Source organism: Trifolium pratense, linkage group LG7 (assembly GCF_020283565.1).
Source record: "Trifolium pratense cultivar HEN17-A07 linkage group LG7, ARS_RC_1.1, whole genome shotgun sequence".
Lineage (NCBI taxonomy): Eukaryota > Viridiplantae > Streptophyta > Magnoliopsida > Fabales > Fabaceae > Trifolium > Trifolium pratense.
In genome coordinates, this window is record NC_060065.1 from 46,246,436 (window position 1) to 46,260,067 (window position 13,632).

The following is a 13,632-nucleotide window of genomic DNA, read 5'->3' on the forward strand; positions in this document are numbered from 1 at the left end:
TTTCAAGGATAAAATAGTATATCAATTCTATAAAGATTTATTCAAACTTAATGGGACAAGTTCCCATGCCTACAAGTTGGTTCTTGAGATCCGCCAGGTTGAACCGAGCCGGTATAAGTGACTTGTCACGAGGTGTGAAAACTGATGAAGAAGCTATCTGGTTCTTCTTCTTCTTAGGTTGAAATTTTTGCGACCAAGTTATCCGGATCTCCTCTAAAAGATACTTGGTGAATGGGATTCCAAATACATCAAAATCTGAAATGTGAAGGATCTTGAGAGAAGATTTGAAACAAGGAGGCACTTGAATGATGTCATCTTGAGAGAATATTCAAAGTCTTGAGATTAGGGAACAGATCAATACCATCATCAGTAGTAGAATATGGAATAGTTTTGGCTAGTCGTAAGGATAGTTCAGTCAATGATGCATGGTTGGATATAAATCATTGTATGACGAAATATGAGATCGGTATGACAGGCGTTTTCTATGTAGAAAACAACTTTGGCTTTGGGAAGTTTAAAGCATATCAAAATTAATGAGTGTTAAATAGGTCCATAAGTACCTCCAATTTGATACCCATCCTCGCACTACTCTCTGGAAACGCTCTCCTTCATCTCCGTCTCTGCTGAAAAAATTCTCTACTTTCTCCAATAGAACAGTCTTTAGAGAGATTTACACATGGAAATAGATTCGCCGTAGTAACTGCGTCATGCAATAACTACTTTTGTCCGTCTAATTATAATTAACTGTCGAAATTGTTTAAATTTAATTTTTTCTATGTAATTTGCACCGTCCAATCATAAATTAACGGTCAATATTCATTAATGTAACTGTGTTATTTTCCTACAACCGGAAATTTCCATAGTAGTATGAGTAGGGGTGATTGTACCCGAACAGTAGCGGAGACACGGGTGGCCTGGTTGGGCCATGGCCCACCCCAAAATAATTGAAAGGGTAATATATAGGAAGAGAACTTTTTCAAAAAAAAAATATATAGGAAGAGAAAGGGCATGGGTTCAAACCCTTGCCACCTTATGTTTTTGCTCTTTTTCCTATTTTGAATTTTGCCTTTTTTTCCTGAATTTTTGCCCTTTTTCCTGATTTAATTTTAAAATATTGATTTTTTTTTCTCTTTTAATTTTTTTAAAAAAACAATTTTAACAAGTAGCATAAGGATTTAGGGTCTGTTTGGATTAACTTATTTTTAAGTTTATGTAAACAGTTTATATAATTTTTATGTATTATTATAAGTTTGTCAAGATAGTTTATGCTAAAATAGCTTATAAAAATACAATTTTCACTAATTTGAATATATAAAATAACATAAAACCTAATTTATATTGCATAAGCTCAAAAATAAGTTTATCCAAACGGGCCCTTAAATAGGTAATCTTGAGCGGCATAATAATACATCATACCATTAAAGCAAATACATGCCTTCTAAATTACTTCAATTAAAAATTTGAATGTATGAATACACTTCATCGTTAAGGTATTTAATTTAATTAAATTTTTTATAATTAATTTTATGCTTATTATAACTTAAATTTTTATATACAAAATAATTTTTGTATTTAATTTATCTATTATTATTTTTTAGTGGCCCATCCAAATATCTATTCCCGGCTTCGCCACTGTGTCTGAATCAATCCAAAAGTAAAATCGCAAATCGAAAATCGCAAAAACCGCATTTGGTTTAGATGTATTTGGATGACTTTCTTACTGAACTGCAAATCGCAAACCATAAAAACCGTGGATACTGCAAAAACCACATTAAGTTAATATTATATATTAATATTCCAATATACATAGCCCAATTACCAAGTCAGTCGACCAAATTAAAGGAACTTCAAATTGTTTTTATTTTTTGTACTGTAATGTTATTTTGGTGTTGTAATCTTATTTTAGATAAACAACTTTTATCAGTATTGTGATGTTATTTTGGAAATTCAAGTTCTTTTTTGGATATTTAAAATTGTAAGATACTATAATGTTATTTTGGATAAACAATTTTTATTGGTACTACAATGTTATTTTGGAACTTCAAGTTTTTTTTTTTTTTTTTTTTAAATTATTCGGTACGGAAACGTTATGCTGTAAACCGCATCAACCAAACCAATCCAAACCGCATTGGTTTGGTTTGGATGACTTTTTAAAAATCAACCGAACCAAACTGAACCACATGTATTTTCATTTTGTGGTTAGGATGATTTTTATGCTGAAAACCGAATCAAACCGCACCGTGAACAACCTAAAGTATGAGATGGGCCAAGGCACGTGTCAGCGTCACCCAAACTTTTGTCTCGCACACTCCATCTCGTGCCATTCTTGTTGTACATGTTCATATATAATAATGTATCCTAATCTATTCTGATTCGATTATAAAATCAATTTGTTTCTAACTGACTTAGAAAAATGTCACGTTGTTAAAAAATACTTAGATAATGTCGGATGCAAGGTTCAAACCATATTATCCAGGTTTTATATGTTTTTGATTTATATAATAGCTTATTTTGTTAAGCTAATTCAATTAAGCTAATTAGCTTAACAAAATAAGCTATAAGCTAGTAAAAATAAACAAAATTCATGAGAAAAACTATATTAAATGGGTCTTTTTTCGTCATATAAAATTATAAGCTATAAGCTCAAAATGTTGAGTTGGCAAATCATTGTTTTTTTTTGAACGCGGGAGGTTTGTTTGGGGTGGCATGTTGTTGTATATATAGTGGGTGCAAATCTATCACTATACACAACAGTATTTCCTCCTCCACTATTTAACAAAATAACAAGATGGATTAAACCATTAAATTGGTCTCTGTTTCTATAACTCGTTCTTAAATAAGTTCATGACTCTTAACATCTCAAATTAGTTATTATCTTTGCTAAACATTTCTCAATTTGGTCTAGCTGTTGACATTCATTTCCTAACACCGTTAAATGCGCTAACGTTGAGTGTTAAGTGTCAGGTAGACAATTACATCAAACAATTTAAATGTTACGTAGTCAACGATCAATCTAAAACAATGACTATTTAATAAAATAAAAATGGTAAATACATACATTAATTTGACATAAAGTTAAAAATGTCAGGATTATTTTGGTAGAAAGTGGACGAAGAGTTAAAGACAATAAATTATTTGACATTAAGTGAAAAAATGACTAAATTGAGAATAATTTGAGATATCGAAAAAATTTGAGAAGTATTTATGAACGAGTTACATAAACAGCGACCCAATTTGGTGGTTTGCTTGAGTCTGTGCATTAGTAGTGTATGAAATAAATTAAAGGGGGCATAGGATAAATACAAACCAACGTGTTGTTTTTTTTTTTCCACTATCAAATTAAGGGGTCTGTTGAATTTGTCTTATTTTTGAGCTTATAAAAATAGCTTATGCGAATAATTTTTTTTTTATATTAGTAATTCATAAGTTTTCACAAACAAAAATTGTATCATTGTAAGTTATTTTCTCATAAACTACCTTGAAAAACTTATAATAATATATAAAAGCTTATTTATTTGGATAATTAAGCTTTCATTAAGTTCGAAAATAAGCCAATCCGAACGGCCTCTAAAATTTTGCACAAATTATGGGTTCTGGATTTAGGTTTGAAGTGTAAAGTTTATGAACTTTTTGCTAGATCTACAAATTTCAATGGTTTCCTTTTTTAACAAGAATATCAAATGGTTAAAATTAAAAAAAGATGTCTATGGTGGAGAATTTATAATTTTGGTCCACCTTATACATTTTCGGTTAAAAGTTAACGGAAGGGACCATTATGACTGACAGAAGCATAATTTAGGCACTTAAGAGGAACAAAAATTATTTAGGGTACCAATACAAAGCTAACAATTTAGTTGAATGACCAAAGAAGTAATTTAGCCTAAAATATTTGTTCTAGGCAATTTACTCTCGTGTTCCATGTTTATATTAGTGCACGTTCTAAAGATGGCCAATTCTAACATGTACTGGGCGAGACCCAACAAATTATATGGGCTTGACTCGCCTAAATATTACGATGGCCCAACGCGCCTAAAAGATTTGGCCAAATAGTCCATAACGGATAAATTCGTAAAGGATCATATGGATTGAGCCACTAAGGGGGATATGGCCTAAAGAATAGGTCACATGAGACACCTCATTCTGAAAAGGCGAAACTAATCGCTCCCACGATGCCCACGAGCTATTCTTGTCAGGGCAGGTACTTGGGGACTTATATATAGGAAACCTTCATCACTTTTCTACATACTCGCCTATTCTAAACTTAGACTCATAGCATTTTTGACTAGGTATCAACAGAAGGTTGGCAGCATTGAAAAGATTATGGAAGAACAATGTTCCATCAAAAGTTAGCGTTTTCGGTTGGCGGTTGTTACTTGAAAAATTACCAACCCGGGAGGCTTTATTTTGCAAAGGTATTATCACGAATAATCATGAGAGAAGTTGCGTATTTTGCTTCAAAGAGGTAGAGGACATACAACACATCTTTTTCACTTGCTGCATTACTTCACAAATTTGGCAGAAAATATTTGTTTGGTTGGGCACTAATGTGATCTCTTTTGAGGACGTCACAAGCCATTTCACTTTGTTTGGTGAATTAGCAAAAGACAACCATAGCAAGCGAATTCGTCATATAATTTGGCTGGCGACGACATGGAGTATTTGACACTTGATTCTTTTCACACAATATATACACTTGGAAGTTATAAACAGTTATGTAGTTTAATTGGCAGTTATAAACAAGGTTGTCAGAATCGAGTTTTTACGTCAACTCATTTAGTTTAGATGGAATCGAAACGTACACTCAACTCGTAAACTACTAGAGTTTACGTCATATATATATATATATATATATATATATATATATATATATATATATATATATATATATATATATATATATATATATATATATATATATATATATATATATACTTCGAACAAGAAATTGCAGAGTACTCTCTCATGATCTGAAAGTGACACTTGACAATCTCATTTAGAGCATGCAATCATGAGTGCTGATTGCACCTAATATATATATATATATATATGTTCCTATAATTTAGCACAAAATATAGTCATGCAATAGCCAATAGCTCTATGATCTATGGTATATAAAAACGGGTGCATAATCTCTAGAAAATGTTAAAGATATATTCTTATTATATTTATAATAAAATGTAATATTATTTTTTTTAATTGTAATTATTATAAAATTTATTTCTTTCCAATAATGTTGTACATTTAGACTACTTTTGTAAGATTCGTATTTGAAAATCTAATTAAATAAACAAGGTGATCATAACCAAATCGCCTTCACCAGATTCAACCATTTCTAGAACTACCCAAAAAAACGTATAATAATAGATCAATGCTAAACAGCGTGATGTGAAAGTGATATATGTTATAGCAATGTAAATTGACAATCTCATCTACTTATATTAATGTTTGATAATTAATTTGTTAACCTTTTTTTTTATAAAAAAGTAGTTAATTCATTATCAAAATTAAAATCATAGAACAATATAGTGTGGCATAAATAGTAGATATTTGGATCCGTTAATTATTTAGTTATGTGTTTGATCCTTTGCCAATGTGTAAAATATTTGTTGGCAGAGGTCAACCTTTAAATGGATCTCAGTTACCACGAACGAATTAGTCTTTGCAGTTGCGCGTGGAGGATACTTTTGGTTTACCAAAATAATATAAAAAAATTAAAATGATAGAACCGGTGCAGTGCATTCATTAAATTGAAAAACACATCTTATTCCATTCACATCTTATCTTATAGTATTAATTAATTAATAATCTTGCTATATAATACTATTAGATCTGTCAACTATATCCAAATTACACCATGAACTCAAATATGGATGAGCACCAAAACTCACTAGTGTACACCAATAATTTTGAACTTCATGACTTCATTGATGATCCAAACTTTGATCAATTTGTCGATTTAATTCGAGGTGAGAATGAAGATGAAATATGTAACTTTGGTTCTGACCTTATCAATGATTGTTTCGTTGATAATAATCATCATCAGCTTCTTCCAATTCCTCCAAATCCATTAATATTTGATCACAACAGCAACAACAATAGTAATATTGTGAATGTGTTTGATCCAAGCTCTAGCACAATTGGCTCCTTCTCTAGTTATTCTAGGGAGGTTAAGGGAGAAGGAGAAAATGATGGAGATGATTCTTCGGCACCAACAATCACAACGACTGGAATTGATGATGGCAAACCTAGTGGTAAAACCGATAGGTCTAAGACACTCATTTCCGAAAGGAGAAGGAGAGGTCGGATGAAGGATAAGCTTTATGCGTTGCGCTCTTTGGTTCCCAATATTACAAAAGTAAGTATTCTTATTTCAATTAAATTTCGAACTTTGAAACTCATGCATAAATTCATTTAGTGTCTCTTAATTAGTTCATCATTGAGCTACCTATTTGAGACGAGGCCATACTCTTGTTTTTTGGTACGCGAGGGCATACTTGTTATTCAAGTCATCTCAAAGAAAATATTTACTTCGGTAAAGAATCCTGAAAAATACTAATCATAGAAATCTACTAGGGTTTCACCTTAGTTTTGTAAACTTATCTAAACCAAGTTGCAAAGATTTATTTTTACGGATTAAACATTTATAGTTGTTTTTTTTTTGGCACAAGATTAGGGTTTCTAAACTTTTTAAGTATTCAATCCAATATACTTGATATTAGTCATTAAAGAAAGAAAAATGTAAAAAGCTTAAATGCGCTAAACTAATTAATACTATGAAGTTTTAAACGAAACAGAGAACAATGAATACTCTAAACCATACAAACTCGAATGGGTTTGTTAATTTTCAATTTATGTTTATCTCTTTTGTAAATAGACAGTAAATAAAGCGTAGATAAATTAAGCAAACCCAAGCTCTACAAAATGGTCGGCAAAAGTGTAATGTAATTGTTATAATTATATATCACAGATGGATAAGGCCTCAATAATTGGGGATGCAGTATCATATGTGCATGACCTTCAAACACAATCTAGGAAGTTAAAGGCTGAGGTTGCAGGACTTGAAGCATCCTTATTAGTGTCTGAAAATTATGAAGGATCAATTAACAACACCATTAATGCTCAAAGCCATCCCATTTGCAAGAAAATTATCCAGGTTTGTTTAATTTTTTTTTCATTTCACTTTTTTTTTTCCCTTCTATATCCTAGGTATGATTTGTGTCTAGTTAGAACTTGGATAGATCCATATAAAAAAAATTACAAGCAGTTTTTTTCACAAGACTCGAACTAACTTTATCTAAACTATTAATTAGTCCAATACTTTAGTTGATCTTTCAATATATATATATGCTATATATGCTATATATGTAGGTGGACATGTTCCAAGTGGAGGAAAGAGGATATTATGCAAAAATATTGTGCAATAGAGGAGAAGGAGTAGCTCCTTCATTGTACAAGGCTATTGAATCTCTTGCAAATTTCAATATTCAAAATTCAAACTTGGCTACAGTTTGTGACAATTTTCTACTTACATTTACATTGAATGTAAGTTAATTAATTAGCCTCTTCATATACTCCTTTCAGTTTAAAGATTTATCGAATAACTAATGCATGTATTTTGTAAATCAGATACATTAGTTATTTAATAAATTTGAAGAAAAAAATGTTTATGTTTGAGATTGGAGGAAGCACAATTCATTGATTAGGATTTTCTTAAGGATTAACTAGTCATTGATTTGTTGAAAACAGGTAAATGGTTGTGAACAAGAAATGAACCTTCAAAATTTGAAGCTATGGGTGGCTGGTGCACTTTTGAACCAAGGCTTTGAATTCATGCCATCCTTTTGAGCCATTGCATGAAGTAGTATTCCACGGGAAGATTGCTAGAAAAAATAAATTAAAGTATTACAAATTTTGTTGTCTCTATGTTTTTTCTGTTTCTAATTTGCATCCTTATTCAAGATTTTTATAGTAGTGATACACATTATGTATTTTGTTAGAGTAATTAAATTGATTGACTCTCTTTAATAAAATTTAAAACGGAAAATAATATTATTGATACTATCCGAGCAAAAGACAGGCCGTGTGATTAAAAAAAATAAAACCATATAGTATAAACTATATACTGTATTTTTCACACTGTCAAAAAAAAAAAATATACTGTATTTTTCATGTGGTATGTGCAACTGTATATAAATATCTCTTTTCTTGAAAAAGAATGTTTTATAGTAGTATTTAATACTAAACTAAGCAAAATGTGTACAAGAATTAGAGCAAACTATATTGTTTCAAAAGAAAAATAATTAGAGCAAGTAATAGAACAATATAGATTCAATCTAAAACTCGAGTTCACAATTGTGTCGGTTAATCGGCAGGAACCCTGGTGGCTCAAATCATAAAGACATTGTAGAGAAGATGGCTTTTCCCGGTGTTTGTTGGGACCACCAGACCACGGTGGTTGGTATCGACAATAGAGGTAAGGACCATCAGACAACCGCGGTTAGAAGGACCATCGGTAAGTAGGACCAGTTCTCTAACTCGAAGTGATATACATGAGGGTCATTTAAGGCGGACAGTTGGTCAAAGGACCAACCTAGAAGTGGGGTGTGTACCTGCAACTATGCAAGAACTTTGACTATCAACTAAGTAAGTGCATAAAGTGAGAGGTATTAGTTATAATAGAGCATACTTGAGCTTGAACCATAAAAGGTAGGCTTTATAGTTAAGAGGTAATGAATAAAATGTCAAATAAATTTCAAAATTTGTCAAATACCTCACTGAAGTTTAGAAATAAGTAAATACCTTCCTGAAATTGTAAAACGTCAATCAAATTGCCCCCTGCTCCGTTTACTCAGTCTATTTTGATGAGGAAAAGATGGATGAGACAAGAATTGATAAAGAGTATGATGTTGGTGAATGAGGTTTCTTGTCTGGTTATGAATCTGATGACTCAGATTGGTCTATTGGGTGGTTAGAACCTCTTGATTCTAATTTTGAAAGCAATGATAATGATGATGAGGATAATTCTGGTAATGATAGTTTTGTTGTTTCGGTTCCTTGTTATTCACCTGGTTGCAAGGAGGTTGAAGGTTCAAACAATGTGCTTTTGAAGGCTCAAAATAGACGGAGCAAACGAAGCAGTGGGCAATTTGATTGACGTTTTCCAATTTCAAGGGGGTATTTGCCTATTTCAAATTACAAGGGGGTATTTGACATTTTACTCAAGAGGTAACATTCCTAGGCGATAAAACATTCTACTAGACAGTTGTCCCTGTAGACAGCAAACAAATTGTCTAAGGTTCTTGATCTGATGGATATGATGGGTCTGTTGAGACAAAATCCTATATTGATGTTTTAAGTTGGACTTATTAAAGGATCATAACAGTGCAAATAAGTCATTTAGGGCAAATAATCAATTTTGGTTTATGGACTTACTCATATAAGCTTCTTTAAGGAATAATAACTTCACATCATGCAACAAGGCTCTATGTTCTCCAAGAACATCATTAAAGAAGATAATCTAGACCAATGAGAACTCAACAACAAGTGGCGATAGCTTGTAAGGAAGCTCCACATCTGATCCAAGTACAAGGGTATGACAAGGGTGGCTACATTCTTCCATAAAAATGTACTCACATCACTATTCATGTGTACTTTGAAGGACAAGTGAACAGTTGTTATTCTATGCCTTTGTTGAGCATTTACAGTTGTTTGACAACTTGCAACAGCTCAAAAATTCATTGGACCTTATCCACACCATTTCAGAGAATGGTCTCCAACATCGTGGAGAATTATCTCCCAAGTTTTTGCACTTAGGTGTCAATCTTATTCAAAGGCATTCAAATCTTATTTCCACACATGGGAAATACATTTGCAACAGATATATGCTCAGAAACAACTCATTGACAGTTGGCTAAGGAATATTTCTGTCAACAAGTACAATGTGACAGTCAGAGACTATTAAAAGAATGATCTCCTGGAGCATCTAAAGGACAAAATCACATAGACTGTTTTGTTTCTCTCTCACAACGGCTATTTCTTCACTCAAAACATATATGTCTGATGTCCAAACAACAAGGGAGCATCTCCATCTATAAATAGCACGTTGATTTGGTTGGAAGAACAAGAACTTGAATCACAAAAGCAATCTAATACATTCTATCTCAAGCAATCAAGCTCTTCTTTTCACTCTTACTCTAAAGCTCTCTAGAAATCTAGGATCATATTTCGAAGAGTACTTTGAGTGTATAATTTGTAAGCATCACAACCGGTTAGGTTTATAAGCTTAGATCAAGTCAATTGAGTATAATTGATTGAGGTTACCTTGTAAAGGTAGATCAGCTGGTTATAGCTGGATACTTTGTGATCTTGATTTAGATCATAAAGGGTCTTTGATCTGGGCTTAGATCAAAGGGAAGTAATTGTAATCTTGGTCTAGATTATAGTGAATAATCTCTCGCAAGTGGGGACTGGAGTAGCCCATACTATTAAGGGGTGAACTAGGATAAATTTTTTGTGTGATTCTCTTCTCTCTTACTCTTTTATTTTGTGCAAACACTATACACACTAATCACTTAATTATTTGCACTTATATTTTTTAGGAGAACGTTTTTCAGTTGATCTAACAACTGTGCTACTGTAGGCTGTTGTTGTCTTAACTTATTTTGCAGTTTAAAATTTTAAAAGAGTCATAATTCAAACCTCATTTCTTGTGACAAACCTTATTACTTCAGGGTCCTTCTAGGATTGCGGTGACCCACTCCCTAAAACGAGAATGAGCCTCAGCCCCAATGCCAAACAATATAATCAATTAAAATGCACAAACATATAGTTTGTGTAGAACACCGCCAATGCACAAATGGAAGAGCCTAATAAAAAAAACAAGGCCACACCATAACCAATACTCCTTTCGTCCAAATTTTCTTTGATCTTTTTTTCTTATAATTTAGGAAAAAGGAGTAAAGATTTAAAGAAAGACTTACAAATTAATTTAAATATAGTTTATTTGTTACATCAAAACAAACATAGAATTTTTAAAATTGTGGTGCTAACTTTAGAAGGAGAAAAATAAAAATCTGTTGATGTTCAATATGAAATATCAAATTACTATATTGCAAATTTAAGAGATCAAATTAATCCACCCTTATAATTTTAAAAACTATGTCAAAATAAAAAATTCATAATACATTTTGATCAAAATTTTGACTCATAAATATTGACGTTTGGTTTAAAATGACAAGAGTATTAATTTAATTAAACTTTCTTCTAAAAAAAATATATTTGTTTAATAGAATTAAAAAGTTTTCAAATATTTTAATATTAACTTATGAAAATTATAAATAAAATAATTATTAATCATGTTAAAGTTCATATACTTGTTGTCATATTCAAATTGTGTTTGCATTATGTTATAAATACATAATAATTTAATAGTGTTGTATTTTTTTAAAAAATTGATACATATACTTTTATATAATTATAAAATGAAAATATAAAAATATTTATGCGGGTATAAGGCAAGATGGATACTAAGGTACCCGTACCTATATATATCCACTTTGATCTGCGTGTTTTTACTCATATCATGCTCATACCCATAATACGGGATTTTATCTTACCCGTAATGAATATTTTTTGCATGTACGCACTGAGTATGAGCCTAGTTGTCATCCCTAAAATTATACCAAAAAAATTGTATAAAAGAAAAAGGAGAAAGAAAGAAAGGCGGATGCTAGCATGGGAAAGGCTCCTAGGTCTCCCACCATGGGAAAATTACATGAGTCGTTGGATTAGCAATCTTATGATTTACTGCTTCTAGATAATAATTTCTTTTCTCTCTCTTTCCATCATCTCTTTCCTCTAGGTGTTTCCTGTGTGTTTTCGTTTCTTTTCAACTTCAAATCAATATTAATGCAAAAATCTCCCAATTTTATTTCTATTAAATTCATTGAAATTTCAAACTAATCAATTACTAGATCTACACATCATAAAATATTCATGAGTGAATAGAAAAGTTCAACCAAGCAATTTAAGACCCATTAAATCCTCACACAAATACTCACAATCATCTCCTTTTTTATTATTTTTCTCTGTAGAAGTTTCTTGGTTGGTGTTTACTTACCACAACAACAATGATATTAATTATAATAATAATGGGTTTTAATTTTATTTTTAATTTTAACCAAAACATTTGAAAGAATTGGAGAAAATAAGAGTAGGAAAAATGAATTGGAAGAAAAAAATGAAATAGGAGAAAATGGCTAAACAAAAAACACAAAAATAAAAACTTGTGATGAATCTTTTATTGTTTGAGTCTGAATCATCAGTGTGACTATGGTGAAGAGATGTAGAGAACCAAGAGGTGATGATGACAGAAAAGGTGAAAGCTGCAGAGAGAGATGATGGAAAGAGAGAGAAAAGAAATTTATCACCTACATAGAGTACATCATAATATTGTTAATCCAACGGCTCATGTAATTTTCCCATGATGGGAGACCTAGGGGCATTTCCCATGCTAGCATCCGCCAAGAAGAAATTGTTACTAATTAATAGTTACACTAATTTAACCATTTTATAATATGTGAGAACTTCGTTCTTTGAGGTTACAATGTCAATAGCTTTTACTCCTAAGATAACATATCTATTAGTTGTACATTAGTAGCAACCAATAATAAATTAGTGCAAATGGTATGAGTTTTAATCTCCTTCAACATATGATTAAAGGTTCATTTATCATCTTATGCGTATGAAAAAAATTCAGTTGAGAAAGAAGAACTCACCGATAACTTGATAAAAAAAAAAACATTGTACATTAGTAGCATGTAAAAAGAATAATATATCATGACAAATCCCTATTTAAGTGGAGTCACCTAACATTGATTCCTAATGCATAAAAAATGAATTTTGTGTACAAACTAGTGAGTTGTTGTTGGACATATATACTCCTCCGTCCCAATTTGATTTACACAGTTGACTGTTATGCACTATTGACACATGTTGTTTTGACCTTATTTTTCTACTAATAAACAAAAATAAATATTAGCATATAAGATGTTGTTTGATTCGTCTCGATTAGTATTTTCAAAATATCAAATTTTTACTATTATACAATTAAAAATATTAATCGTCAAAGATATGCATCGTCATACGTAACGCAGTCAACTGTGTCAATCAAATCGGAACGGAGAGAATAGATTGTTGTGTAAAAACTAAAAACTAACAAGCTTCTTACTTTTTATTAATATCATTTCACATGGAGAGGTAAATATAGTGCTGACATTCACGTATATTTATTTGAAAAAAACAAAGGATTATATTATATCAATGAAAAGATTCTAGTATGAAGAAGACAACTGAAAAAATGACATTATAGTTGCTAATTATTCCCCTCTAATGTTGGCTGGTCGAGAAAGTAAATGTCTTCCAGCAGCAATATCAGATCTCATATATGTTTGTTATATAAAGGACAATTTTTATTATTTAAAAAATTATTAATTGAATGAGTGTTTTCGAGATTTTTTATTAAATATAATTTTTTAAAATTTTATATCACTAATAATAGTGAAAATTTATTATTTCATACAAAATAAAAAATAAAAAAATTAATATAATACTTATAAACAATCGAATTGTGTT

At 31.0% G+C, this 13,632-nt stretch overlaps 1 protein-coding gene across 2 annotated transcripts; it reads left to right on the forward strand.

Moving 5' to 3' along the window:
• Positions 1-5,866: 5,866 nt before the first annotated feature.
• On the forward strand, positions 5,867-10,262 carry LOC123898397 (transcription factor FER-LIKE IRON DEFICIENCY-INDUCED TRANSCRIPTION FACTOR-like). Of its 2 annotated transcripts, XR_006805314.1 has the most exons (5): positions 5,867-6,355; positions 6,968-7,153; positions 7,369-7,542; positions 7,747-7,899; positions 8,373-10,262. XR_006805314.1 is itself a non-coding variant. In XM_045949332.1 (4 exons), exons 1-4 carry the CDS (start codon positions 5,867-5,869, stop codon positions 7,843-7,845), a joined length of 948 nt encoding a protein of 315 aa, XP_045805288.1. In that variant the 3' UTR covers positions 7,846-8,335. The 2 variants fall into 2 exon arrangements, 1 of the variants encoding a protein (XP_045805288.1); XM_045949332.1 differs by lacking the exon at positions 8,373-10,262 and having other exon boundaries at positions 7,747-8,335.
• Positions 10,263-13,632: the final 3,370 nt, after the last annotated feature.